Genomic DNA, 13,494 nt, shown 5'->3' with positions numbered 1-13,494 from the left:
CTGAAACCAAATTGCAAATAAATTTCAAATGAATTAATTGTTGTATGATATTTTTCTCTGTGTATATTAACAAATATTTTTAACTTGAGATGAATTTCACGGAAAAAAAACCTTCATGTATTCTTTTTAAATATTAAGCACATTTTAATTTAGTTTGCCTAATTTCCTATTTTATTAATTTTTTTGATTAATATTATTAAAGGATGATATATTTAAAAAACTTGAGTCACGAGTTTATTTTTAACTCGACTAAAATTTGAATAGTACAAAAAAATATTCCAGTCTTAAAAAAACTATCTCAGGAAAAGATTAAGTAGTATTGAATTATTATATGCATAATATGTTATTTTTGTTAATTAAATTTATAATGAATTCAAAGGAAGAATGAGTTTATAATACAATGAATTCAAAGAAAAGAGGTTTATAATTAACTCTTATACAAATATTATTATGTTACATAAAATACGATATTTGTTGAATAGCATGTTATCTTCCAAAAAACAGGATTATTCGAATAAATATTTTATAAATGACAAATGTATTATTATTTTATTACAATAGATTTCAGGGACGTTTTAGCTTAGAATTTAATTAATACGCATATTGATTTCAATTTATTAGTATTCTATAATTTATTTTTGTTAAATAATTTAAATTAATTAACAATATTTTGAATTAATTTGTCACTTATAAAGTATTTATATATGACATTTTTTTGTTAGTGGAATCATTTAAAACTGATTCAAAAGAATCATATTTGCTGTGAGTAATTAATAATTATGTACTTTGTTAATATAAGTTTGAGGTAATATTTGTATTGTTAGTTAGTTAACTCATTATTATGTAATGTAAGTTAATTTCATTATGTTTAATTTTTTTTTACTGTTTACATATCAATATTTTTTGTTTTCCTTTTTATTTTTACATTCAGTGAAAACTTTTATACTATCAAAACAATATTCTGTTTTTCTCTCTTTGTATTACAGTAAGAAAAGATCTTGATTTACGTCTTCAGTTCAGATTTTTCAGTAACATGCATAGAAAGGAAACAACTTTAATTCAATAAAATTAAATAATCAATCAAATTAATATTATTGAATACTCAATTAATTGAAATTAAATTTAAAACAAATTGACAAAAAAAAATGAACATATATATATTTATATACACATACATAAAAATATAACCATCTATAAAAAATATAAATAAAATTAAATTTTAATAAAAAAATTGATAAATTATAATAAATAATTTTAATTTAATAATATATTAAATTAGAATTCCTTAAATTGAATGATATAAAAAACAAAACTATTATAATTATAAATTAAATTAAAATGAAAAAAATAAATAAGAAAAATAATAATTAAAAAAGTGTAAATTTAATTCATAAAAATTTTAAATTTTTTTATTTTAAATTGAAATTTTTAATTTTCTATTATTTATTCTAAACAAAAAAAATATCGAAACAAAAGTGTGTTTAAAAATTTGCCCTCAAATAAACAAAACAGGTATTTAAAATTGAACAAAAAAAAAGAAAGAAAAACAATTTTAATAAATTAAAATAAATCTTTAAGTATAATATTTTTAATAAATTTTAAGACATTTTTATTATTCTATAAAAATAGCAATAATATTCAAAATTGTAATGCAATTTTGTAAGTGATCCTCCGTTTCGGATTATTTTAGTAAATAAATAAAACCGGAATTTGTTAGAAATTTTAAAAATTTATCTGTAAGAATAAATAACTAGTACTACTATCATGTAGTCCTGTACTATTATAAAATGTTTTTTATTAAAACAAATATTATACTTAATGATTAATATGTAAAATATTATGATCGTTGGTAAAAATGAAAAATTTAAATTAAATTAATAATTAATGAACAAAAATACAATCTTTTGTAGATATCAATTTTGATAACGTGTAAAGCGTGACGTTTTTATTTTCGCTTTTAATTTGTTCGGCTAACTTTGATAATACTCGCAGCTCTTAATTTGTAAAATTAAAAAAATAAAAAATAAAAATGGATTTTATGATCCAAATGCTGTAAAATATATAATTCCAATAATATTAGTTTTTTTGGTTTTTAATATAAAAATGTTAATAAAATTGTAATATATCACTGAAAACAAAATACAAAATAACTCAAGAAAAAGCCTTTGTAAACGAAACAGTATAAAATTATATACACAGTTTAATTTCAATAGTTGTTAAACAAAATCGTTTTTTTTTTCAGTTTGTTCTTTGTATCTTCAATTAAAGTCTTTTCTATCGCTTATCAATCATACAATAATATATATAGTAAATATGCATGAACAATGTTCTGATTTTATAAGTTATTCAATAAATACATAAAAGATTTAAGTATATAAAATACAAGCAACCAAATCAACAAAGTTATACACTGAAGTAGTTCTACATATCACATTGGTCTACATAATTATATTTAACATACTTACATTTTACATTGTAATGATTTCATGAATTTATAAATTCAAATTTTATAGTATGACACATACATTAAAACACAATTCTCAAGAATTTTTAATTTTTAAAATACATATATACGTACATACTACATATACGTATTTAAATTTGAAAATACATTGCTTTAAACTCTAACCGAACCCAATCATATTTTAGAAGGGATTCTTTAGGTTTAAGTATTTGTATGTACTATATTTTCAGAATATCATCAATACACATTAAAAAAAAAATGACAAATTATAATGTTCAATCACTGTAAGATTATTTTCGAATCTTTTAATTATATTTACTAAATATATTCATTAATTACAAAATTATGTACAAATTTTAAATATTAGAAATAATAAGAACCAAAGAACTGGTTAAATAAAAATGTAATTCAATTAAATGTAAACTTTTATAGAAATTTATTTTCTAATTTTTTACTACAGCATTCAAATTAACTGAATTAAGAAAACAATCTGATGTAATTTTACTTGCTTCAAGTGAAATTTTTTTAGTAAAATATTTAATTGAGACTTAACGTAGTTCTTTAAAAAATTTCTTTAAGTGAAGTTTTCTTAGAAAATATTTATTTATATAACATTATAATTTGACATTCTTATAATACTTACTACATTTTCTTCACCTTCCCTTAAAAATTAATGTTTTAATTAAATTTTCCCATTAAATATTTTCCTTTGCTTAATTTAAAAAAAAAAAAAAACATATTTTTTTTTTATAATTTTGTTAATAATTCCATTTTTCTTTTCTCCTTCTTCATTTTTATGTATTTTTTTCTTTTAGGATGTAAAGATAAACTTCGCTGTAAATTACAACCCAATAAATCAAATTCGAATTACACGAAACTTCATCTCTTAATAAGTGTATAGTCTAGTCATTTATGCAAAATCTTAAATGTATCTTATTTTCACATTATATAAATTATTAAACAAATTGCACTACATTATCGAAAATTTTATAAAATTAATGTACAATTCAAGAGAAATTTACAAGTAAATCTTTAATTTTTTTTGTGATTCTTTTTTTTTGTGATTAATTTTTAATCCCTTATCCAAATTACACAAGAGATTTAAATTTTAGAATTTCATTATTATTTTCATAATACATATGTACATACATACTTGAACTCTAAAATAATAAGAATTTGAAAATAAAATTTAATAAAATTTCTAGATTTCAAATAAAATTATTAAATTAATCAATTGAAAAACAACAATTAAAAATTATAAAGAGTTCATTTATTTTAAAAATTTACTATCTTCTTAATATATTAATCAGGAACGTCTATGAAAATGCAGACCTAACATCAAATTGACTTATTCAGTAATTAAAACAGTATTACTGAATAAAAAATAAAAAAACATAAATTTTGAATTCAGACACTTGGTTATTTTTGGCTAGTTAGAAGAAGAATATTTTATTTTATGAAATAATTTTGAAATTCTAAATATTAAATCTTCTGTGCTTTGTAATTTATATTGTAAATAGAAGACCCATATTTTTATGCAATTTATGTTGATAATTTCAGAAATATTTTTGAAATTTCAGAACAACCTATAAAATTTGATACATATATCAAAATGGGTTGCTTTTAAAATGTGTATAATATTTCTTTTTGTACCGTCTGATGTCAATATTAAATGGATTAAAACTTTGTGACATTGTTCGAATTGTTGTATTTAATTGAATGGAAAAGATTAAAAATGATAATGAATTAAAATGTACTTGCTTTTTTCTCCTGTGTATATAATTTTTTTATCCCTAAAGATGCTGTTTTAATTTTTTGGGAATTTCAAAGTTTAATATTTTACAATTTCGTTATGATAAGTACTAAGTTTATTGAAAAAGTTAATTAAAAATTAAAGTATAACAATTATAATTTTATTTGTAAATATTTTATTAAATATTAACGAAAATGTAAAATATTTAAAATGAAATAATCGAAAAAAAAGTATGTACGTCGTCAATAACTATGAATAAATATTTTATTTTTATATAAATTTGCAATTAAAGTGCTTTATGCCTAATTAAGTGCTAAGTATGCCTAAATATGTGTGTTTTAAACCATAAAAAATTAATTCAATTGATATAAAAAAAATACTTTTAATAAATTACACTAACACTTTACATTATTTACAATTCCACCTTCATATTCTACTACATCTTTAAATTACACACTGTTATTTTAAAACCCTATATAGTTCATCTTATACAATTTTAATTTACATAAAATATTTTTTCTACTCTATTGAATTATTATTATTTCGTTATTGTGAGGTTTATTCTAATTTAATGGACTTTATAAACCTTTTGGATTTTATCAAACCCTGCCAATTATTTTGCAGAAATTAATATAATTTTACAAAATCGAGGGCATATGTTGAGAACACCCTCATAATGATATTTTATTTTCCAAAATATTGAAGATATAATTCCTACTAATATGATTTTTGTAGATGTTTTTCATTAATTGCAAATTATTTTAAAATGATTTCTTATGTAAGGTAAAGGGTCACAATCCCTTGATGAAATTGATATTTGAAACATTTTTAGTTTTCAAAGAATTTTTTAATAACAAAGTTATTTCAGCACTTAAAAACAAGTAATTTTTTAATTTATTGTGAAAGTATTTTAGGAATATGAGATAAGGTTAAAATGTAAAGTCCAAAATATACCCTTTTCCGATTTCCTTTCCAAATGTCCTCAGTTTGTTTGTATTATAGATATTATGATTTATTTCTAACGTAATATTGCATTTGAATGAAAAATAATATCTAGAGAGTAAAATACTACAATTTATAAACTAATAAAATTGTACACTAAAATCGTAATACGAGATAAATATTTTTGTTTTTTGAAAGAGGTTTAATAAACCTGAGTCTTCCGCTTATGAAAATTTTGAGTGAAAGTGCATGTATCTATAAAAACTAAGAGAAATGAGAAGTTCCTTAACAAATTAACATTACCGAAATTTACTTTGTGTCAATTTTATTTAGAAATAAAGTTAAAAATAACAAAATTTTTTTTATTTTTAAAATGTCTGAATAATGAATAAGTTTTATATTTTCTATAAGTATAAATATAAGTATATAATATGAAATATTTATCTGTATTGAAATAATGTTATATTAAAAATTACAAATAATATTTTTTAATTTCTTTTTTATTTGATGTTTTTTATTGTTATGAAACTAATATATTTTTAACACTTAAAAACATTTTTTTTTGTTAAATACAAGCATTAATTGTTCTTTTTTTTTAATAATTTTTATTTTCCAGTACGCCTTTCCCGTCTTAACCAGCGTAAATAAAAAGTGAACATCAAAATCACAAAATATAATTTTATTTAATATAATTATATTAATATTTAAAAAACAAAACAAAAATTATGTATATGCAAGAAAAAAAAAATCTCTCCAAATAAATTATATGACAATTGCTACGAATGTTTTCGATTAATCCTCTAAAACCCTGAAACAGTACGTACGTTTTCAAAATATATTTTTTAGCATTATTAAATAATAATTATTACTTATTTTAATGGGATTATGGATTTTCTTATTTTTAAGCAATTCTAGCTATCAAAGTGTTTTTCTTTTTATCCTAAAAGCTTAAATTTAAATAATGTACTTATACTTTTATTTAATTTTGTTATACTATAATTTTATCTTCAATCTTATACTCGTAAAAGCTGTAGTCGATAATGTTAAATGCGCGTTGAATTCTTTTTCATCTTAATCGATATTGCAGTTAACAAAAGCATTGCAACTTTTAATGTTGTCAACATAAATGACTGCATCTATTAATAAAACCAATTTTAATAATATCATTTTGGCATTTTTATAATAAAAAATTTCAACTACTGATAACGAATTTTCATTTTTAAACTATGTGCAGCCAAATTTAAAAAACAAAAATCTTCGAGATAGCAAATAAGTAAACGTTAAACTCAAACTATCAAAAATAATTTGTTGTTAAAGCAGCTATTAAGCGCAAAAGGTTTTGTTTATCATAAATTGCCGATTGTCGGTTGGTGACCGTCAGTGGTAATTTTTTCGACCGATATTTGATATTATCGCTTGCATCTAATTTATAAATTTAAAATATTAAAGTATGAGTACATTATGTGTAATTAATAAAGCTATGCTTAATTATTTTTAAATATTTATTTTTTATTTTGTACTGAAAAGGTTCTAGTGCACTATTAAATTCTACAAAAAAAGTGGAAATTTTATTGCAACAACAAATTGTATTAAATTTTTTATTCTTTTGGTATAATATTTTTTTTCTTTTTGGTGTTTTGTGTTTTTTTGTTCACATTATTAAAAAAATGTATTTAAATTATTTTTCATGTATTTATCGTGTAATCATTGTCTCATCTTCCATGTTTAACTTATGATAATTTTTAATTTTAGGAAATATTTTCTTTGGTGATGGATTGATTTATAATTTAGAATAATGGGCCATTTATTCATTTCAGTTTCGTTTATATTTTCATTTATTTTTTTTCGTATAATTATATTTTATTTTATTTAATATTATTATGTATTTTTGTAACACATTTTATATTTTTAATGGAATTGGTTCCTCAACGTTCTCTTTAATTTAAAATGAAATTAATTTTTAAATATTGTTTTTGTGTTAAACATCAAATATGTACATTATGTTTAAATTTTAGATATTTTGGTAATGAAGTAAAAAATTTAGATTATATTACTTTTGAAGAAGACTCAAAAATTAATTTTTGCATTGCTTAAAAAATAATATTGCTGTTTTTGATTAAGCGATTCAATTTTAATGAATTATTTACAATTTATTCTATTAAAACAAAAATATTGATTTAAATTAGGAATTTATTAATTAAATTAAATATTTGTGTCTCTTTCAAAATTGTAATTAAAAAAAAAAAACAGGAATTATAATTAAATATTTTTTGTAAAACATCAAAAATAAATGTAAAGTAAAAGTAGAAATTAGATATTCGTATTTTTCGTCTCATAATAAATTATTGTTATTTATTTAAAAAAATTATATTTAATAGTTTTATGTTTTTTCCAAAATAGTTTTGGTTTTTTTATATATAATTGTTCTCATTGTAATACATGTGTTATTGTTTCAAGAAATATCAAAAAAGTCTTATAATTGTATGCGAAATTTCGGTATTAGAAAAATATTAAAAATTATATTTATTTATAATTTCGTATTCAATACTTTACTTTAGTTCTAATTCAATTTTAATTTCAGATTAAGTTATATAATACGGATTTTCGTTAATTCAGTTCTAGAATAGTTCTAACTTGTAGCACGTTCGAAAATTACTTACTTTAGAAAAAGACGTTCGGAAATTCGTTCTGTAATAAGGATTTGTCATAGACATCTTTACCGCTCTTTGTCTAATGAGATTTTTCTTTTTAATTTCAAAATTTTAAAATTTATATCACTTATATAATTTTCCAACGACTGATTGCTTAACAGCTTCAAAATTTGCAGACTGCATAAACAGGAAAAATTTTGCTTAAAGTTTTTGCATACTGTTTATCACTTCGGTTTAGAAATTTTAATACATAAACGAAAATCCCCAACTAAACTTGCTGCAAAGGCATTGTTCTATTATTTTCATTGAAATAAAAAATGAATGTGAACGAAATATTTTATATGGCCCTTATATAATAGAACATATCATTTAAGAATCACATTCAACTACATTCTTTCTATTCATCTGAACAAAAATACCATAAAATTAAAAATGAATCACATTCTGTAAAGTATCATTTTTCAAAAGAGATAATCATGCCATTTTCGTAAAAAAAATCATTAAAAACAATTTACGAATTATTTAACAATAATATTTATAATTATTATTCCATTATTTCATTTCAGTTTTGGCTTAAATTTTTTTTATTAATTAGAATGAAAATGGTTACTCTGCTTAAGAATCTCTTTAATTAATTAACATGAATGATAATCAAATAACTTTCAATTTAGTATTTTATTTTTGAAAATTTTACAATGCTTTATTTTATAGATAATTTTTTTATTACAAAATATATTGGTTATTGCAAAAAATAAATGAGTACACATATTAAATATATTTTATAATATGTTGGCGTTAATGCTTTCTTATTTTTTTTTTATTAAAATATTATTTTTTTATTTAATATTTGTTGTAATTTTAGAGAACGGATATTTTTTTGTAAATACATACATGCATAGTTGAAAAGATGAAATTATATTTATATCACAATAACTCAAGAATTTACGGAAGCAAAACAATAATACCATGGAAAGAAGTTGTGATTTTCAATCAGGAGCTTGAGAATAAAATTCAATTTATCTCATAAATTCTAATTTTCTTAAACTTATTTTACGCAAATACACAGTGATATCAAAATATAATGAATGTTTTATAGTTCATGAGTACCATCAAAAGTATTTTTCAATAATATCCAATTGCTTCAAGTGAGGCGACTCAAAAAATATGTGCGAACATTTTAAAATATTAGATTAAAGTGGTTTAATCGAGTAATAAAATATCGTTAAAAAAAAGTTTTGCTTATAATTTTATCTATTCAACTTTGCAAAAAAATCACGTTACAAAAAATACATGTATAAAAATATAATACTAATTGATTTTTCTCTATAAAAAAATACTTGCAGATTCTCGACAAATCAGAATGGGACATTTTTCAAGAAATTATACAGCTGGATATGCTATGCCAGTATCATTTGGCAATAAACGAGCTTAGAACTGCCAAGCACATACAAATAATATTCTTTCTTTCTAATTAATTATACAAAACAAATTAAAATAGAAAATAAAAATGAATATTATAAATAAAATCACAAAGAAAAATTATTGCATTGCTCTTAAAATTTAAAATAGTAGTTAAAAACAAAATTTAAAGTAGTTAAAAACGAAATTTTTAATAATCGCTTTTGCTGTTTAACAAAATAAAAATGTTCATATTGTAGTATTATTAAACCTGAGATTTTTTGTGTTTAAATTATGAAAATAAATAAAAATTAAAATCAAAACAATAAAATTAATTATATGCCGAAATTTTGTTATTTTAAAAGATTACAAAATTGTAAATTTTTATTATATTCATATTTTTAATAAATATTATATATAGATTGTTAACATTTCTAAATTTCAAGTACATATTTGATAATGTGATTAAATTATGACTTTAATTTGAAAATTATATAATATTTAATTAAAAGCAATTAAATTAGTATTTAAATATTTGATTTAATTGTAATATGAATATAATATTAATATTTTTTGTGAATAGAATTATGGTCAATTCTATTTAAATATTTTAATGTATTCGTTTATCGTACTTTATTTGTATGAATATTTAATCGTGTATAGCAGTTTTTGTACTTGTGTTTAAAAAAACATTGTTCTTTTTTTAAAAATTGTTCAATTTCCTTAAATTTTTTTTGAGAGATTTAAAATAATTTTTCATTCTTTTTATGTAAAACAACATAGAAGTTGACAATATAATTTAATATGAATTAATATAATATACATAATTTGTACGAAATATACACCCATATTTTGTTAGTCGTATCACTTGAGCTGAATGGGATATTATTGAAAAGAATTTTGTTTTTTAGTATAGAATTTCAATTTTTAAAATTGATTTTATTCTCGAGATATTTCAAGATTTTTAATTAATAACCCATCGTGGCGATAAAGTGATACGACTAACATAAAATGGGTGAATTATGTAGTTTAAAAATTGTGAGTTTATTGTAACGCTTTGAAAATAAATAATTTTTTTTATTTATGTATTAAAATTTATCGATTAACTATTGACACTATTTTTGATTTTTTATCTTATAGTGAACATTTTACAATTTCAATGTCACTTATTTCGACGTCGATAATTTAACGTGACCACTAATTCACAATTTTAAAACTATAAAGAAAAATAATTTGTAGAAGTGTTCATTAAATTTTTAATAAAATACATAAATATATGTAAAAATATTTTAAAAAACTATACATATATATATATAATATATATATATATAAATAAAAAACAAAAAATTATAAAAAAATACAAGCTTTAATTTTAAGAATTATAAATGTATGAAATCATAAAATTATATTAAAAAAATTTTTTTGTCACACAGTTTTAGAATTTAATAAAAAAATAAAAAATCAAATCATTTTATATTTGCACTATAAATTTTACTTTTACATATTTATTTAGTAGTGAAACAAATAAAAATTAATAAATATTACAATAATTTTTCTATATCTACAATAATTTGAACTCAAATACATACAAATATATTAAGTTTTTAAATTCTTTCAATAAATACGCATAGAAATAACACTGTTTTTTTTTAAATATCACTATAACATTCATTCATAATATTATAAAATAATTCATACTCTACATGCTTTTTAATTTAACTCTAAAATAACAACAAAATATTTTAAATAAACAAATGTTAAACTGATGAAATTCACAATAATAATTTTATAATTTCCAACTGTCTTCAAAATAGTCACTAATAATATTCTGTTAGTCGCATCACTTGACGTGATGATTGGTTGTTATTCAGAAATTTTGTAATTTTCTGAGTAAAGTTAATTTTGAAATTTGAAGTTCAATAGTGAAAACCACATAATATAACATTGCCTCAAGTAATACGACTAAAAGAATATGGGTGAATAAAATTTATAGATGTAAAAGAAAATTTGTGTGTATAAATAGCAAATTTTAATTGTAGAAATTTCGGAAATTCATTTTTTCTTTTATCCATAATTGAGATGCATTTTTCACGGACAATAAATATTTACTTCACATATCCTTTTTCCTTTCAAACTAATTTCAATTTTTAAAGAAAATATTTTTAATAAATTTATAATTACAATTTTTAAATAATTGAAAGGTGTACTGTAATTTTCTCACTTCCATTTAAAAAAACAATAGTTTAATTTTCTGTAAATTGCCACTTGAAAATTTCATATTGATTAGGAAATTTATTATATTATTTATAATGGTATAAGTGCATATTTTAAAAATTCAATTAAATATGAATTAAAAAATTACTAAAAATTAAAATTAAAATTGAACACACTTTTCGTTTCTTATAAAATTTTTGTTTCGCTTTATTTCATAATTGTATCTAATACATTTTGTTCATTATTTAAAATTAATGAAAATTTTAATTTAATTTTTTTTTTTAATGTAATAAATTTAAAAAAAAAATCTTTTATGATATTGCTTTAATTTGTAAAAAAAAAAAAAGGAGAACAATTGAAAAAAGAAAAATAAAAAAAAATTTATTTTTATTTTAGTATATAAAATGGTGTTTATAAAAAAAAATTTTAAATTTGTGCAGAGCTTTGGGGACCGAAATTCGAAAGATACAAATTTCCAGATTGAGAGTCGCTGTGCTCATTCTACTGTTGTTGGCAATAATTAATTGGCGATATATTAAAAAAAATATTCCAAAAGAACAAAATTACAATAAGAAAACGCTTCTCACAGAGACGCGTGACAGGAAGTCGCCAGTATTACTAAACTACAATATTATTTATTGTTTATAATTATTGTCTATGTACATTGAGGAAGGACACTTGTCATTTGGTACCTTATCAAATTGAAATTTTATAAAAATCCAAAATTTTTAAATAATTTAATGTTTTTTTTTTATTGAACACCATTTCATTTTTGACTCATTTAATATTATATGAGTTTATATTTATAAATACATACGTATTTCATTTTTAATTTTTCTATGTTAATATTGATTCACATTTTAAATTAAAAGAATTTATATATATAAATAATAAATTTTAATTATATATTAAATAATATGTAATATTAATTTGCTATTACAATGAATGATATTATATAGAATGAAGAAAAATAAAAAAAAAATCTTAAAAAAAAAAACAAAAAAAAACAAAATAAAAATTATAAAAAGAATAAGAAGAATTTTTATCTTCGATTATTTTTAAGGTCTGGTCCTACAAATCGAAAACTTTCGCACAATCGTATTTTATTCTTTTTTTGACTACTCTTATGTAAATATTTACCAGCAGCAAAAGAACAAGGTTTCGTCAAGAGTCTCTTACATGATATGTAATTTATAAATAAATTACTATAGGGCTAGTGACTATTAAAATATACAACTATTTACAACATGAAAATTTGAAATCATTGACAAGACAGTATTTTTATTTAGTCGGAGTTCTTTCATTCTTTTGGTTTACAATACTTACTTCATAAATTTGAAAATTTGTTGATATTGTGACTCTTAAAACCATTAAAATTTTCTCGTTATGCTAAAATATTCTTAAAATTTTCGTTTTTTCAAAAACAGTTGAAATCACACTTTTAGAAAATTAGTACAGTATTCCATTTTAGTTTTAAAAGAAGTTCGGGAATTTTCGATAATTTAAACATACACTGAAAGTTCTAAATTAAATCTTAAATCTCTTTCATTAAATCTTAAATCTTCAGAAACTTGAATATATTGCAATTGTAAGTGACAAATTTTAAAAATTTAATAATATATATAAAGGTTTTTACGTTTTTTACCGAATTTATAAAGGTATTACCTAGGCAAAAATATTTTAAAACTTGCCAAATGCAGAAATAATGTTAGTAGGGTAGGTATGCTTGTAAAATTTTGAAAACACATTTGTATTGAAATTTAATCGAAAATTCGTTAACGATATTTTAATTTACCTTTACATTCTAAGAAGCTACAAAAAAAAAATTTATTTTCAAATTCTTGACCCCGACGTGATTTGAACACGCAACCTTCTGATCTGGAGTCAGACGCGCTACCGTTGCGCCACGGAGTCTTAATAATCATGGTGGAAAATTTGTATCGCAGCATGGCATGATTATATTGTTGTAAATTCTCAATTAATTTATTATCAAAATAATAAAAAATAAACTAAGATTGTTTTGTTTATCAAATAAAAAATTTTGGAAAAAATGTACAAGTGTTCTTCAGTTT

General features: G+C 20.1%; 1 protein-coding gene and 1 non-coding gene across 10 annotated transcripts in view; one reads left to right on the top strand and one right to left on the bottom strand.

Annotated features, from left to right (window-relative positions):
• Positions 1 to 9,391, top strand: part of LOC129612068 (tropomodulin) — a 99,873-nt gene extending 90,482 nt beyond the window's left edge. For 5 of the 9 annotated variants that reach the window (XM_055525523.1, XM_055525532.1, XM_055525527.1 and 2 more), the window contains 2 exons: positions 5,776 to 5,975; positions 9,154 to 9,314. In XM_055525523.1, coding sequence (XP_055381498.1) covers positions 5,776 to 5,794 — 19 coding nt within the window. In that variant the 3' untranslated portion in view covers positions 5,795 to 5,975; positions 9,154 to 9,314. Of the gene's footprint in view, positions 1 to 986; positions 1,513 to 3,279; positions 3,489 to 5,775; positions 5,980 to 9,153 lie in introns of all 9 variants that reach the window. The other 4 variants (XM_055525525.1, XM_055525531.1, XM_055525524.1 and 1 more) reach the window with 4 other exon arrangements.
• A 3,873-nt stretch (positions 9,392 to 13,264) lies between these two features.
• Positions 13,265 to 13,336, bottom strand: Trnaw-cca (transfer RNA tryptophan (anticodon CCA)). The gene has a single exon. It is a non-coding gene; the product is annotated as a tRNA-Trp (tRNA).
• Between the last annotated feature and the right edge of the window lie 158 nt (positions 13,337 to 13,494).

Source organism: Condylostylus longicornis, unplaced genomic scaffold (genome assembly GCF_029603195.1).
Source record: "Condylostylus longicornis isolate FDR11 unplaced genomic scaffold, ASM2960319v2 ptg000055l, whole genome shotgun sequence".
In the NCBI taxonomy this organism is placed as follows: Eukaryota; Metazoa; Arthropoda; class Insecta; order Diptera; family Dolichopodidae; genus Condylostylus; species Condylostylus longicornis.
The sequence above is the reverse complement of the archived record's forward strand: the minus strand, read 5'-3'. Positions and strand labels throughout refer to the sequence as shown.